General features: G+C 34.0%; 1 protein-coding gene across 1 annotated transcript in view; it reads right to left on the bottom strand.

Moving 5' to 3' along the window:
- Positions 1-15,580, bottom strand: part of LOC129229812 (serine/threonine-protein kinase MRCK alpha-like) — a 140,396-nt gene that overhangs the window by 49,193 nt on the left and 75,623 nt on the right. The window contains exons 2-6 of the mRNA XM_054864187.1: positions 4,646-4,814; positions 3,775-3,857; positions 3,606-3,685; positions 2,047-2,171; positions 14-145 (exon numbers count right to left, since the gene is read on the bottom strand). Coding sequence (XP_054720162.1) covers positions 14-145; positions 2,047-2,171; positions 3,606-3,685; positions 3,775-3,857; positions 4,646-4,814 — 589 coding nt within the window. The remainder of the gene's footprint in view (positions 1-13; positions 146-2,046; positions 2,172-3,605; positions 3,686-3,774; positions 3,858-4,645; positions 4,815-15,580) is intronic.

The raw sequence follows: 15,580 nt of genomic DNA, 5'->3' as shown, positions 1-15,580 counted from the left end.
AATATATACAAACCTGACTTCCTCTTCCTCAGTGTATTGATTTCATCTTGAAGTTTACGACTTTCTGCATCAGTTGAATTCCTGCCTCGTCCATAATCCTCACCATCAAATATTATTCCTTGTTGTTTGAAAAATTTTGACATTTCTGTGAAAAGAAAATGCAACTCAATTTATTTTGTATTCAATTCAGAGTGAGTTTTAGTGCTTAAAATAAAGCTCATCCAACATATTTGCTCAACGGAGTGATTTTAAAATAATAAAATATGATTTCAAAAGATTTCATTAAAGACAACCTTTGCATTCATTCCGTATGGATTAATTATTTTTTTATTTCGTTTTTTTTTCTTTTCCTTTTTTTGCAGTTTTCAAAATTTAAACAACACAAATTGTTAGAATAATCCCCCCCCCCCCCCAACCCCAAAACTGTGCTGTAAATGGATACCATAAAAACAGCGTTATAGTGCACAAAAATACAAATTAAACTGCATACACCAGTTTTGGAGTTGCATAAACCCCTTTTTCACTACAAATTATATAGGATTCAAGGTGAGAAGACATTTGTAAAAACCTTGGCCTTGAATTATTATATTTGCAGTTTTATTTTTAAAAAGATACTACTTTATTGGAAATGGTTCTAAGTAGGGCTGCAAAGTCGGAGTTGTTTCGTTGGACTGCTTTTGGAGTAGAGGATTCAGAGTCGAAGGTATTAAATTCTAAGAATCGGAGAAGGTCATTTTGTCCGCAACTCCGGCAGAGCTGTCAGGTTAAAATTGAAGTCAGATTGATTTTTGGATAAAGGAGCCAGTGCCAAAGACTCCAAAATTCTAGAAGTCAGAGTCTCATTTTTTTCTCTCATTTTGACTCTGCAGCCCTGGCACCAGGAAACCACATGAATAAGGAAATAATGAAAAAAGTTAAAATAGGTGTCAATCAAAAGAACATATTGAGACATTTTTGCTGCAAAATTTATTTGCTCTAGAACGGGGGCACAAGCCCCGTTCTCGAGATATAAGGTCTTAAAATCTGAACATTTTAAGACAACTGCCAAATTTAAAGACTTAGCGAGAAGTTGAAGAAACCAAATTTCACCATCTGCATGAAGCAGGACATCCATCTGAAAAAAATATAAAAGATGAATTCCATTACTCATCGAAACTGAATAAATTTCGAGACTTTTCATGAAAGTGCGGCAAATTTTCAGACCTCATATTTCGATAACTGGGACACAAGGGCAAATAATTTATGAGTCTAGAAGCATGTTTTACTATGCTCTTTCAATTTCTGCAGAACTAATTTTTTTCATTGTTGCACAATCATATGGTTACAAATACAAATACAAATGTGTCGACCAGCAACAGGCTCTGGGCCCAGCTAGGCTGGTCCTAGTCAATTAATTAGTCCCCAATGAAGATCAATGGCCCTCTTAAAGCTATCCACTCCCTTACTCATTACCGCCTCTTCCGGTAAGCTATTCCAAGTGCCCACGACCCTGCTAAAGTAGTAGTTTTTCCTGATTTCCAAGTTAGCCTGAGATTTAAATAGCTTAAAACAATGACCCCTTGTCCTGCTTTCCCCGCAAAAATTTAATCCATTTACATCTTTCATTTTGATAAATTTAAATAACTGAATCATGTCCCCTCTGACTCTCCTTTGCTCCAGGCTATACATGTTAAGCCTATTAAGTCTGGTATCATAATCTAAATCTGAGAGTCCCCTTACTAATTTAGTTACCCTTCTTTGAACCCTTTCCAATACAAAAATATCTTTCTTCAGATAAGGCGACCAAAACTGAACAGCATACTCCAAATGAGGTCTTACTAAACTCCTATATAAAGGCAGAAGAACTTTCTTAGATTTGTTTGAAATAGATCTATTGATGAACCCAAGCATTTTGTTGTCTTTGTTACTAGCAATACAGCACTGTTGACTAAACTTGGCAAGGACTACTAGGTTAAGTAGACTTTCAAACAGTATATTTATATTGCATGATCAAGAACAGAGTTAATTTGCCTATCATCTTATTTAAGGTACAAAGATATCCCATACCTCTTAACCTCCTTTGCAAATCCATCTTGTCATGCTCTAACTTTTGTATCCTTTGTTCATAAATTATGTGGTTCTCCTCTGCACGGTAGTCAACGCCATTCTGCATGCCAAATCCAGACAGCCTGCTGCATGGGAGAAAGTGAAAAAAACAGCAAAATATGAAATCACTTTTTTTTACAAACTGTAGGTAATCAAGATAAAAATATATACAAATATCAACTTTCACATAAATAATAATAAATATATTTTTTTAAAATAATGCTTGAATCTCTTTCAGTGTGCCTGTGTGTAGGATACAGAAAAAATTGCTGGCAATCTGTCTGCAGGATTTAATTTTTCCAAATATGTTTTAAAAACAAACTTTAACCTTAACAATTAGCTGACTTAATGCATAAGCTACGAAATTCAGTTCCAAGAGCTGAAACTATGCATGGAACTATGCCGTCTATGAAAATGTTTCAAGCAAAATGCTTCAGGTAAAAAGTTGTATTACCTCAATCTTAAAAGGTAAAAGTCGAAAATTATTATTGTAGTTTAATTAAAACAAAACTAAACTGAGTTGTGCAACAGCTCTTGGGGGCCAAGATCTACTGTGCCTATATCAGTTTCTGAGACCAAGGGCTGTCAGGCTCTGGGGTGCTATGCAGATGTTCCAGTTATGTGGTCAACCAAACGCTGAATCCCCAGGGTTTGAAATGAAATGACGGAGAGGGGGGCTCAATAGAGCCAAGCACTGCGACCAGAGGTCTGTTGTACTAAACCCCAAACAGAAGTCCTAAAACAGACCAGTAACCAAAGCAAAGATTAGCAGGCATTTAATGGGAAAATCATAAATCTCCCAAGGTTCAAGCAAGAGGTGGCCATGGTGTTTAAACTTGTAGGCAGAAAAGACGTCGCAATCACACAAGATGTGTGCAGCAGTTTCCTCATAACAGTGACAGTCTCTACAAATTGGGTCATCAGTGACGCCCATTATAGTAAGATGCCGCTTCAAGGTACAATGACCAGTAAGGAGGCCGATAGCCCTCCTAACACTGTTTCAGTTTAGACTTAAGAGCCCCTTTGCCCTAATACTAGGGCAACCTCTATTAAGTTCTTTTGCCTGCCGCTCTCCATCAAGGTTAAGTCAGTTATGGTAGTGTTTTCTACCAAAAATCCCCAACGGTTTAGTTCCCAAGCACTCTCGATACTCATTTTATCGACCCACTGAAAGGATGAAAGGCTGAGTGGGCCGTACCCAACCAGGGATTTGAACCCAGGTCTGAACAATGGAAGCAAAAAGCACTGAGTCATTGGGCTTCAGTTTAATTTAAGGTAATGTTTCATATTTTTCATGAATCATCTGTTTCCCTGTTATGCCAAGAGAATACCAAAATTGAAATTTATCATTTCAGTTAAATTTAAACATCAAAATCATGTATATTCTTCATGTTTTACCTGTAGCACCTCAACTTCAAAAGGTTAACAAACTTGAAAGTTGTCATTTTAGTTAAGTTTAAAGTCATGTTTAGTATTCGTCTTATCTCATCTTGGTAAACATTGAATAGATATGAACTTACCTTTTAGATGTATAGGTAAAACCAGCAAATGGAAGATGAAGTCCGGAAAAAATGGAGTTTGAGCTAGGAGGAACAGAGTCCTGGAAAAAGAGGGAAAAAAAATCTCATTAAACAAAATTCAAGATTATATTACAATCTCATCAAAATGTAAAAATGTTAGTAAACATACAGAGCCTTTCAAATCAGTTTCATCCACATCAAAATTTGATGTGTCGCTAGGACTGCTGACTTCAGGAATGTATGGAGCTTCACCTATTTCAAGTAAAAAAAATGATAATATAAAGTATATTTAAGCAAATAAAATTCAAATAACAAAAACATCAAACACTTAAAAATATTTTTTGAAGAAAATCGATACATTGAATGAAGCATTAATATATTTTTTTAATATACAGGCACACTCTTTTATAGCAAAGTTGAAGGGACCGTAAAAAAGTTATGCTATAAAAAGCTAAATAATACACAGCAAAACATGAAGGGGAATTCAAGCTATATTATGCTATAGCAGTGGCCTTGCTAGGGGGAAGGGAGCGGTCCACCCTGAGTGTCTCCCCATCTGGGGAGGGGGCTGACACCCAAAGTGGAATTGCAATTTTTTGAAAAATATAAGTACTTTAATTAAGAAAATTTCCCCCAATATTTTAAATAACCCCCAATCTCTTCAATCCTTAACACTCAATCGACCAAAAATAGTCAGAATGCCTTTTAAGATTATGAATTAGAAAAATTTCCTGGGGTGGGCCCTCGAAGCTCTCCTCCCCCGCAACATCACAACTGCGCTTTAAGAACTGCAATTTTGAAAATTTTCCGGGGGACTTCCCTCGAACCTCCCTTTACTTAACATACTCTGAGATTCTATAAATTTCACGCTTTCTATAAAAATCGTTAAAATTTTTTTTCTTTTTTTTTTGCATTTGTAAGGGTAGGGGGGGGGGGGGTGACGCCACAAATTACCGCCCTGGGTGTCATCCACGCTAGGTACGCCACTGCTTATAGCCATAAATTAACTATGTATGAGGAAGAGTAACCACAATACATACTCTCCCTAATTAGTGCCCAGTTAATTCCGATGAACCATGGATGATTTTTGAAGTCTTCTAAACCATTTTGACCCAACCGAATCTCTGGGCTACAAATTAACCGCCGCATCAAGTCTTTGGCTTCTTCAGAAACATGATAACTGATATCATCTGGGAAATCAAAGCAGTTCTAGAGGAAGAGAAACAAAATAGGTAGGGTGCATAAAATAACTCTTAGTGCAGATAAATTCAAAAAGTTCATAATGTCTTCAATTTAAACAGTTATTCTTTTTTATTAAGGAAGAGCCTAGTACTTCAATCGAGTACAGCAATTTCTTGAAGAAACAACGCTTAGTTTAAGAGTTTAAAAGTTAAAATTTCAGAAGTGCGGCCATTCTGCCGATGCGGCATTTAAGATCGTTTTTACTTTTTACGGCCCCGAACAAAACAATAAAGAAATAGATACTGACACATTTTGATACAATTGTGTAATATCTACGCGTTAATTAAAAGCTTTAATTATAGTAAACGGCCGATTGTTTGAAAAGCGCTGGAAAAGCAACAAGAATTTTTCGTATAGTTGATTACAAGTAAAATGGAACTCGTTTTTTAAACAAAAAGATAATTTAAAACCTTGAAAAAAATGTAAGGAAGCAAAAAAAAGAAAGAAAGAAAGAAAAAGAAAACATGTACATTTTTATTTGGTGTTAGTAGAGAATAACAGCTGCAGATAACAGGCATTCCCAAAAGCGAACTATTTCTAAAAACTTGCAAAAACAAACTTTTTTCATACAGAAATATGATTATTGTTCATTCTAGATCGTAAACATGATTATAAAACTTTCATTTTCTTTCTTTGTAAAGAATTAATTTGCGGAAAATGCGGCAAAACGCTCTCAATTTTTCTCCAAAAACTGGAAATCCATTTAAACGAATTCTGTTTTTTTTCTTAATTTTTTCTTTAAATTTGCGGGTCAGTGCCCTACGCAAGTACATGCTGCAAAATCTTTCTTTTTAATGGGTATTTTCTGCTCTGATATACCATGAATGAGTTAATCATCATTTTTAAGTTATGGCGTTTCTGAGCATTTAAAAAATATTTGCCACTTTTTACAAGGTGCGACGATTAAAGAAACATTTCCCATTACACCACTAATTTTGAAAATTCTTTTTAAATATTGGTTAAAAGGGCCTATTTTAGCCTTTTTTTAATTTAAAATAATCTGCATATTTTTATAGTAAACATCGATTTAATTTTTTTTTTTTTTTTTTTTAAGAAATACTGAACAATAAAATATGTAACCAAGTATTAAAATGAGGAGAAAAACAACTAAAACTAACTTTCAAACCTATATCTTTTTTGTAAGATTGGATAATGTCTCCCCTCCTCCTCCCCCCCATCTGAAAAATTCCTAAGTCACCTGGGCTTTTAACATCTGAAGTTAACCCATCAAATAATAAAAAAGAATATTAACAATAGCTATAACTTGCCAACTAAGTTATTTCATTATTTTTCTTTAAAAATCATAATTTTTCCTACAAGAGATCAGAAAACTGTGTGAAAAAAAAAAAAATCAAGCAGCTATAGTGTGAAACAGGAATTTCAGGGTTTCTTAGCAATTTTTATACACTTCTGCTTCATTGTTTTTTAATGCTACAGGGCGGAACATTTGCCATTCAAGAATACGTGGGGGGGAGGGGGGATTGAAATTTGATATTATCTACTAATCTCGCATTAGACGTGATTTTTTTTAAATGTAAAATTTCATTGTTTTTTGGGTTCTTTTTTTTAATTCTTTGATATTTTTAATATTATTAATGCAACAGGATTAAAAAGTTGCAACGGGTGCTACTACGTAAAAAAAGTTATTACCTAATTTTGCTGTTTACAATTTACTTTTAGATTTCCCAAATTTTCGTTAGCATTGAAGAAAATTTCATTTTCTCTTTTACATTTTCTTAAATTTAATAACACATTTGTGCTATTTTCAGGATCCACAATGATGTAGTACAACATTAGTTCTGGAAATCAACTTCTTGTTTAAGAAATGTGTAGCTCAGTTTCTCAACCAGTGTGAAGGGGCATGTGAAGAAAATGAACTTTTTATTTTTTCGAGTTGCTATAAAGCAAAAAATATTGGCAATATTTAAATTATTAAAAAAAAAAGAGATCTTATAGTACCATCGTATTGCGCAACAATAATTGCATTTTTAAAAAATGAACAATTTCAACTTTTTTTTTAATGGCATTTTTTGCTGAGATGAGTTTTTTTCTTTCTTTCTTTTTCTTCCTTTTTTTTGGTGGGCGGGGGGGGGGGGTGCTATACAACAAAAATATTGCAAAGGACTACTGCAAGAAAAAATATTATTTATTGGGGTTTGATTTTAAAGGGAACTTCTGAGAGGGTATCTTGTTAGGCATAAATGCCTGTTAATGACAACAGTAAATAATCCTATCTCATCACCTCACAACACCAATAGTAAAAGAATGTTTTTCCTTACTTATAATGTATTACCAATCATTCTGCATGACTGGGGTAAAAGATTCTTATCAGCACTCATTCACATTGATCGAATCGACCGAATGTTTGTTTCACTTTCGTTCACCCTTCGCGGGATGACGTCATAGAAAGCTTCTAGAAGGAATCTGATGGCACGTGTGCTTAACGATAGCAGTGATGTGTCCGTTCACGTGACTCGGATATGCTAATGACCCGGGGGGATATTTAAACTGTTCGCGGCTTTAGTTCGCTCTCTCTCTTTGATCATCTCTTGTCGTGGTAGGCGGTCGCTCGTTCGGTATTCGAACTTGCTTGTTCGTGCTGTTCGCACTTTATTAGAAATGATTAGCTGGACTTAGCTTATTTCCCAATTGGTCTACTTCATCAAAGTTTTTAGTCAATAGTCATGCAGTTTGCGTTGCACTGTTAGTTATATCATGCAGAAGTAGCATGTAAAGAGATTATGTTGTTAGTATTTTATTTTTATCATTTACAGCGTGTTTTTATCTATTTACATTATCGTTTAAATAAACTTCATGAAAGTTAGAAATAGTTTGTCAAGTTCTTATTTCCGAACTCACTCTGCTAGTATCAAAGAAACATTGGGGAGATATTATTAGATTAGAAATTCTCCCCAACACGGGTTATGGGCCCAGTCCCTTTCCTGTGCAGACCTAGTGAAAATATTTTTGGATAAGACTAGGAAATGATAAAGAGTGTACATGCATCTGTAAAAAGGCGGGGTTGTACTGCTGCCAAAAGTACATGTACCGTTGGATGATGTACATTTCGATATTTTTCAGAATTTTTGAAAATTTTTTTTTTTCGAAGCTGCAAATTTGATGACCCATCTGAAGATGAAGTTATTGGAATGTTTGAGATGGGGGGGCGACCAAGATAGAAGAGACTTAAAAGATTTTACCAAAATTCAAGAATACTAAAGTTTGAAAAAAAAAAAGAAAATGGCAAATTTCGCGATTCAGATTGAAAAGCTCAACAACAAGAATTACCTCGAATGGTCGACGAATATGAAGTTCCTTCTCATGGAACGGAATGTATGGGACATTACTAACGGAAAAGAGAAAGAACCAGTCATTAATGAGAAGACGAATGTAACAGAAAAAGATGTGAAAGAATTTATTGTGAGGAAGCGAACTGCAGTCTCTCTAATCTTCTTGAATATTGAACAAAATCTAAGAAAAATAGTTGAAACTATAGAAGATCCATGCGAATCTTGGAAGAAATTAAAATTACATTTTTTTCCGGAGAATAGATGTATAAGTATGCAACTCTTCATTGAGCTGAATCAGTGCAAGAAAGAGAATGGAGAAAAGATGAATTTATTTGCGGCGCGTCTGCAGAGAATTTTCGACAAAATCAAAGTTGCTTATCCAAATTTCCCGGAGGACTGTATTTCTTTTAAATTACTGCAAAGTTTACCAGAAACGTATGATCATCTAATTCAACAGATTTTGATGAGGAAAGATGAAGATTTTACATTCGAGAAAATCCTGGTTGATCTAATTATTGAAGAAAACCGTCAAGAAATGAAAGAAGAGAAGACAAATGAGATGCAGGTTTTCCAAGTTAAATCTAAAATTCGATGTTACAAGTGTCATGAAGATGGGCATATAAGAAGCAGATGCCCTTATGTCAAAAATGAAGACCGTCAAAGATTGACTTCACGAGAAAGAAATAAAAGGGGAAACCAGCACCAATCCCGGAAAGAATGGAGGTATGAAGGTACGAGCCCAAGGAGTAGAAATCGCCGATGGAGTTCTAGAAGGAAGTTCCAGGAGCGTCGCCGATCACCTTTAAATAATAGATGTGAGTATCCTTTGTATTTCTTGTCAGAGGCAAATCTTAATCAGACCCAAGATAAAGGGAATACATTTATTTTTGACACTGCCGCATCAAATCACTGTTGCTCAAATAAGAACTGGTTTACGACATTTGAACCCCTAAATGATGTAAACATGGCTGTTGCCGTGAAAAAGCAAACTTTCCCGATTGAGGGAAAAGGAGAAATCAAAGTTAAGTTCGGTAAAAGAACTGTAATTCTCAAAGATGTAATGTATTCTCCCCGTTTGAGACGAAATATTTTGTCTGGCACCAAGTTTGACCAGGGTGGTGCAAAATTTAAAGGTGGGGGAGGTTTCGTGGAGGTATCCGACAAACAGGGATTAATTTTTAAAGCTGAACTCAATAATGGAGTTTATAATGTTAATTGTAAAAAGTTTAAAAATTCTCCTAGTTCTAGTCATGTAAATAGAGAACCTTCGATAGAATGCTGTCAAAGTGACATTGAAACTTGGCATAAACGCTGTGGACACGTCAACACTGAAAGTATTCGTAAAACTAGTAATCTTTCAGCTGTTCGTGGCCTACCTAAGTTTAAACACGTTAAGTTAAACTGTGATGTTCGTAAATTAGGAAAATTTAAGCGTGTTAGTTTCAAGCCAATTGATAGAGTAAGAAGTACCCAGCCATTACAACTATTGCATATGGATGTTTGGGGGAAATGTGAAGTAGAGGGTAGAAACGGAGAAAATTATTTTCTTTCTATTATTGATGACTATTCTAAAAGGTGTTCATTGTATCCTATTAAGTCAAAAAGTCAGGTTCCGGGAATTGTAAAACAACATATTCTGAGAGCCGAAAGATTTATCGGCAAAAAGGTTGTTAGTATCAGATCTGATAACGGGACGGAATTTGTAAATCAGGAACTAGACGGGTTTTGTCAGAATATGGGTATACATCATGAACTCACAAATGTGTACACACCAGAGCAAAATGGATTAATTGAAAATTTTAACCGTACAGTAACAAATAGTGCACGCGTTTTGTTAAAAGAAAGTGGTTTGCCAAACAATTTTTGGCCCGACGCGATGTTATATTTTGTATACACATGGAATAGGATTTGTCATTCAAGTCAAGAAAAGACTCCTTTTGAACTTTACGGGGGAAGAAAACCGTCTGTAAGACATTTAAAAGCATTCGGAACTACTTGTTTTGCCGGTATCCCACGACAATTAAGAAAGAAACTAGACCTAAAAGCCGAAAAAGGCGTTTTAATCGGATACGCGTTCAATCGTAAAGGATTTCGCGTTTATCTTCCAGACAAAGATAAAGTCATTGAAACAATCAACGTATCTTTCAAAGAGAACTCCTTTTTCAAGGACGAATTTACTTCCGAGCAGGAATCGCGCGGAAAAGAAAATACCCTTTTCTGGCCTCTTTCGCCTCAGGCAGAAGATAAGAATTCTTCGGAAGAAAGCGAAGATTCGAATCGCTTCAGAGAATTAGATGTTGAAAGTAGCTCTGAAGGGGGGGCGGAAAGTTCAGACAGTGAGGGGGATGATTCTAGTCGCAAACCAATGCGGGAAGCTAGGTGGATTCGGAAATTTGTCCCTAGACCTGATGGTTCAAGAAACGACGTATATTATTTTGAAAAGGGGAATAGCAAAAGATTAAGATCGTTGAATGATGTTCAAAAATATTGTCTTCGTGAAAACATAGCGTATGATCCGGAATTATTTAATTTTAAAGGCAATGATGATTTTCAGGGTGAAGTTTCAAATCAATCTAAAATTTTAACTCATGTTTCCTGACTAGACACAGAAATTCAAATCCCTAGAACATATAAACAGTCATTAAAATCTAATGAAAGGGGGGAATGGCAAAAATCAATGGAAATTGAAATAGGCACTATGCGTAAAAGAAATGTTTGGAATTTAGTCAAATTACCGGAAAATGTTAATCCTATCGGATGTAGATGGGTTTATAATTTAAAGAAAGGGGAAAATGGTGAAGTTTATAAAAGTAGACTAGTCGCTCAGGGGACTAATCAAGTGAGGGGACTAGATTTTGATCTAACCTTCTGCCCAGTAGTCTGCTTTAGTACCATTCGCTTTTTCTTTTCTTTGTTGGTATCAAGAGAAAATTGGCTACATATCCAATGTGACGTTAAAAGTGCGTACCTATATGCTCCTATTGATGAAATAATATATATGAAGCAACCCCCAGGTTTTATTGAAAAGGGAAAAGAAAATTATGTGTGCAAATTGAATAAAGCTATATACGGCCTGCACCAAAGCGGTCGTCTGTGGTTTTATGAAATTGAAAATATATTGCTTAAAATTGGTTTTCATAAATTTTTATCATGTAATTGTGTTTATTATACTGATAATGTGATTTTACTCTTATATGTGGATGACATTGTGTTATTCAGTAAGAAGGACAGGGATATTAAAGATGCTTTGAATTTACTTCAAAAACATGTTGAAATTAAAATTTTAGGTAAAACTAAAAAGCTACTAGGTGTAGAATTTGAAAATGAAGGAAATGGCTTAAATTTACATCAAACTGAATACATTCGTGTAGTTTATGAAAGATTTAGTAAATTTAAAATTCCTATTTCTTCTTTACCTATTAGTAAAGGATGTGTTTATTCAAAGTTAAATTGTCCTACTTCTCAAGCTGAGATTGACGAAATGTCAAAATATCCATACAAGAGTTTATTAGGGTGTTTATCATTTATTTCTAGTAGAACACGTCCTGATATATCATATGCTGTTAACATTTTCAGCCAATTTCAAAGTAACCCAGGAATTGTACACTGGGATGGATTGTTGAAATTACTAGGATATGTTTACCATACTAAAGATTTAAAATTAAACTTAAAATGTGAAAATGTTCAACTTATAACTTTTTCTGATGCTGATTTCGCCACAAATAAGGATGATAGAACCTCATTAGGCGGTCAACTTGTTTTACTTGATAAAGCTCCAATTGAATGGCGCACGTTCAAAGAACGAAGCGTTAGCCTTTCAACGATGGAAGCTGAATTTATTGCCATGACAGAATGTGCAAAAGAACTCATGTGGTTTGATCGTATAATTGATGAATGCATCAAAATAAAAATTGTTAAAAGTTGTAAAATTAAATCTATTTTGTATGTGGATAATCAGGCTACGTTAGATTTTGTTAAATCGCCTATCGAAAATCATCGTAGTAAACACATTGATATCAAATTGTTTTTCATTCGGGATTTAGTTCATAAAAATATTTTTAACGTGAGATATGTCAAAAGCAAAGATAACCTGTCGGATATATTCACGAAACCTCTCACCCGATTAGAAATTCAAAGATTTATTGAAAATTTTTTTTGTACAAATATAATATAATTTAGAAACATTTTTTAGAAATTTTTGAAAATTGTTTAATGTACTTTAAATTTTTCTTCTTTGCATCATGTTTTTGCAAGTTCTAACAATTTAATTACCCACCTGAATGTTTCGGTGGCTTTTTCTCCCTATCAACCGGGTTGCGAACAGCTTTTTGTTACGTCTCGTTAAAAGTGAAAATGTAATTGTCAGAGTCTTCCCGGGAGTTAAGATAGAGGGAGTTTATTGTTGCATGAAGGTCTATCGCGGGTGTATTTGTTTTTCATTTTGTGAGACCCTATTTTGGAATATTGGAAACGCCACTAGTTCCCGTTAGAATTTGTAATTTTCCTTCATTGAATAAATAATGGTGCAAAAAAAAAATGTTATAAAAAAAAAAAAAAAATTTGAATTGGTAAAAATGAAATTTTAATCAGTTAAAATTATCAGACAGTCTTTAAGTATAGAAGGGGGCATTTTTTGATGAAGATTTTTAATGATCTTTTTGTAAATGAAATAATTTAGTGAGAAATGGATAGATAGTAAAAGAGCTTATTTACATTTCGTCATAAATATTTCTCAATATATGCTTATACTATACTATTTTCAAGACTGTGATATTTTATATGCTGATTCGAACAGTTACTGTGGGTTTTTATTTTATATTTCAGATTAACCTACTGTCATTGTTATAAATAAAATCGGAAAAATGATTGAAAAAAAATTATAATGGACTTTGATCAAAAATTTGTTTTCGAACTTTTGGTGAAAATTCGTAGAAAACGTACTATGAGTTACGACGTACGAGAGAGTACGAAAGAAAAAAAAAAGGACATTTCAAGATGATTGTTCTTTGGACTTTTGAATTGTTTTTCAGCAAAGTGTGTTGCATGTTGTGTTTTTCTCAATTTTTCAGATCTAGATCTATATTGGAAGTTCGTAATATAGAGTCAAGTTTATATTTTAAAAATTGTTTATTGTTTTTCTCATATAATTCTTAATATGTGGAAATTGTGTTAATGTCTAAATGAAAGTTAAAATTTTTTTGAATGTTTTCATTGTGAGATGATGAGAGGGGGGGCCTTGTTAGGCATAAATGCCTGTTAATGACAACAGTAAATAATCCTATCTCATCACCTCACAACACCAATAGTAAAAGAATGTTTTTCCTTACTTATAATGTATTACCAATCATTCTGCATGACTGGGGTAAAAGATTCTTATCAGCACTCATTCACATTGATCGAATCGACCGAATGTTTGTTTCACTTTCGTTCACCCTTCGCGGGATGACGTCATAGAAAGCTTCTAGAAGGAATCTGATGGCACGTGTGCTTAACGATAGCAGTGATGTGTCCGTTCACGTGACTCGGATATGCTAATGACCCGGGGGGATATTTAAACTGTTCGCGGCTTTAGTTCGCTCTCTCTCTTTGATCATCTCTTGTCGTGGTAGGCGGTCGCTCGTTCGGTATTCGAACTTGCTTGTTCGTGCTGTTCGCACTTTATTAGAAATGATTAGCTGGACTTAGCTTATTTCCCAATGGGTCTACTTCATCAAAGTTTTTAGTCAATAGTCATGCAGTTTGCGTTGCACTGTTAGTTATATCATGCAGAAGTAGCATGTAAAGAGATTATGTTGTTAGTATTTTATTTTTATCATTTACAGCGTGTTTTTATCTATTTACATTATCGTTTAAATAAACTTCATGAAAGTTAGAAATAGTTTGTAAAGTTCTTATTTCCGAACTCACTCTGCTAGTATCAAAGAAACATTGGGGAGATATTATTAGATTAGAAATTCTCCCCAACATATCTCTTACAATCAGCAAACCTTTCATTCCTTACAAACAAGAGCTTTTATCAAATGATTTTCACAAATTTTTAAAGTAATAGTTTTTAAATGCAGCATGGTTTGGTTAGTTAAAATTGGCAACAAACAAGCTGAAAATTATCAATAGTTTCTTAAACAAGTTCTTTTCCAGAATTGAAGTCATATTAATGGCACTGCGGAGCCTTAATAATTGTTTTTTTTTTTTAATTTACAAAACAATGGGGGAACATAGCACTTTTTATTAATTGTTATGGATTTGAGGATTTTAAAGGTGATCTGTAGTAGTACTTGTTACTTTTTTTTATTTGTCCTACAGCATTAAAAACACTTTGATGAAAAATATTTTTAAAATCACAAAGAAACAGTGAAGTTCTTCAATTTTTTCTAATTTTCAGGCTTGTTTCGTAATTAGAAGATATTATCCAATTTCATTTTATTTTTCCACCCACCACAACTTTTCCCCGCTATAGCGACTCGAAAAAAAATCGCACCACTGCAAAAACTTCAAAAAACAATGGAATAATAGATCCCCCAACTCTCTCATACCTAAATATTTTAAATATCAGTAGAGTTACATAAGCAAAAACAAGAAACAAGCGTTCTTACCTTATGATTAAAAACTTTAGTTGATTAGGAAAATTCGCTTATGATTTATAATTTAAGGGATTTAGATTCATATGGATGCCTCATTGTCAAATCAATTAACTTCACTTTTAAAAAAAAATCATCATTTCTTCTTTAATAGTGCTTTATCAAGTTATGCTTAGCATGTGAATTTATATAAAATTTTTGGCTCAGTACATTTCTGACCATGTGATGGCAGAAAATAACACGAGGACCTATTCACTCCTATGGATAACACCATCTTTTTCATAACTTTTCTCGACTTTTTGTTTTATGGAGTTAATAAATTTGGCAAGTGAGGCATCCACATAATTCAATCATGCGATGGGTTAGAACCATTGAGAAGGAATAGATGGAGAGAGTGCAACCCTACTATCCTGATACGGCAACAGTACCATGTGACCTGGGAAGCATTTCGAGTTGACCGTAACCGCTGAAGAAGTTTTCATTAGCTGAAGCCATGCATGATAACAACCTTTAACTGTAGAAGGGAAAAATTAGATTTATTGGAATAGTGCAGTATTCTAGCATTGTAAACTGTGAGGAAAAAGCCACACCAGGAGGTCCAGTAACTTTTCCCTAGCATGTACGAATGTTTTTTACTTCTAAATGAAGAAAAAATAACATTTGTATGCATTCAATGAGTACATATTCCACAGTTGCATATAATTTTTAAATTTTTGTACTTATTTTACCTATAAAAATTATAAAATATCGTATATCTTGGTGCAAATAACATTTTAGTTCCATAAAAACACTTTTTACTTAACTAGTAATTATTTTAACGGCTCTTAAGCATTTTGTGTACAGTTGCTTTGTTGGCGAGCATCTT

The sequence above is a fragment of the Uloborus diversus genome, chromosome 9 (genome assembly GCF_026930045.1).
Source record: "Uloborus diversus isolate 005 chromosome 9, Udiv.v.3.1, whole genome shotgun sequence".
Lineage (NCBI taxonomy): Eukaryota > Metazoa > Arthropoda > Arachnida > Araneae > Uloboridae > Uloborus > Uloborus diversus.
This window is presented reverse-complemented; position numbering and strand designations above follow the sequence as displayed.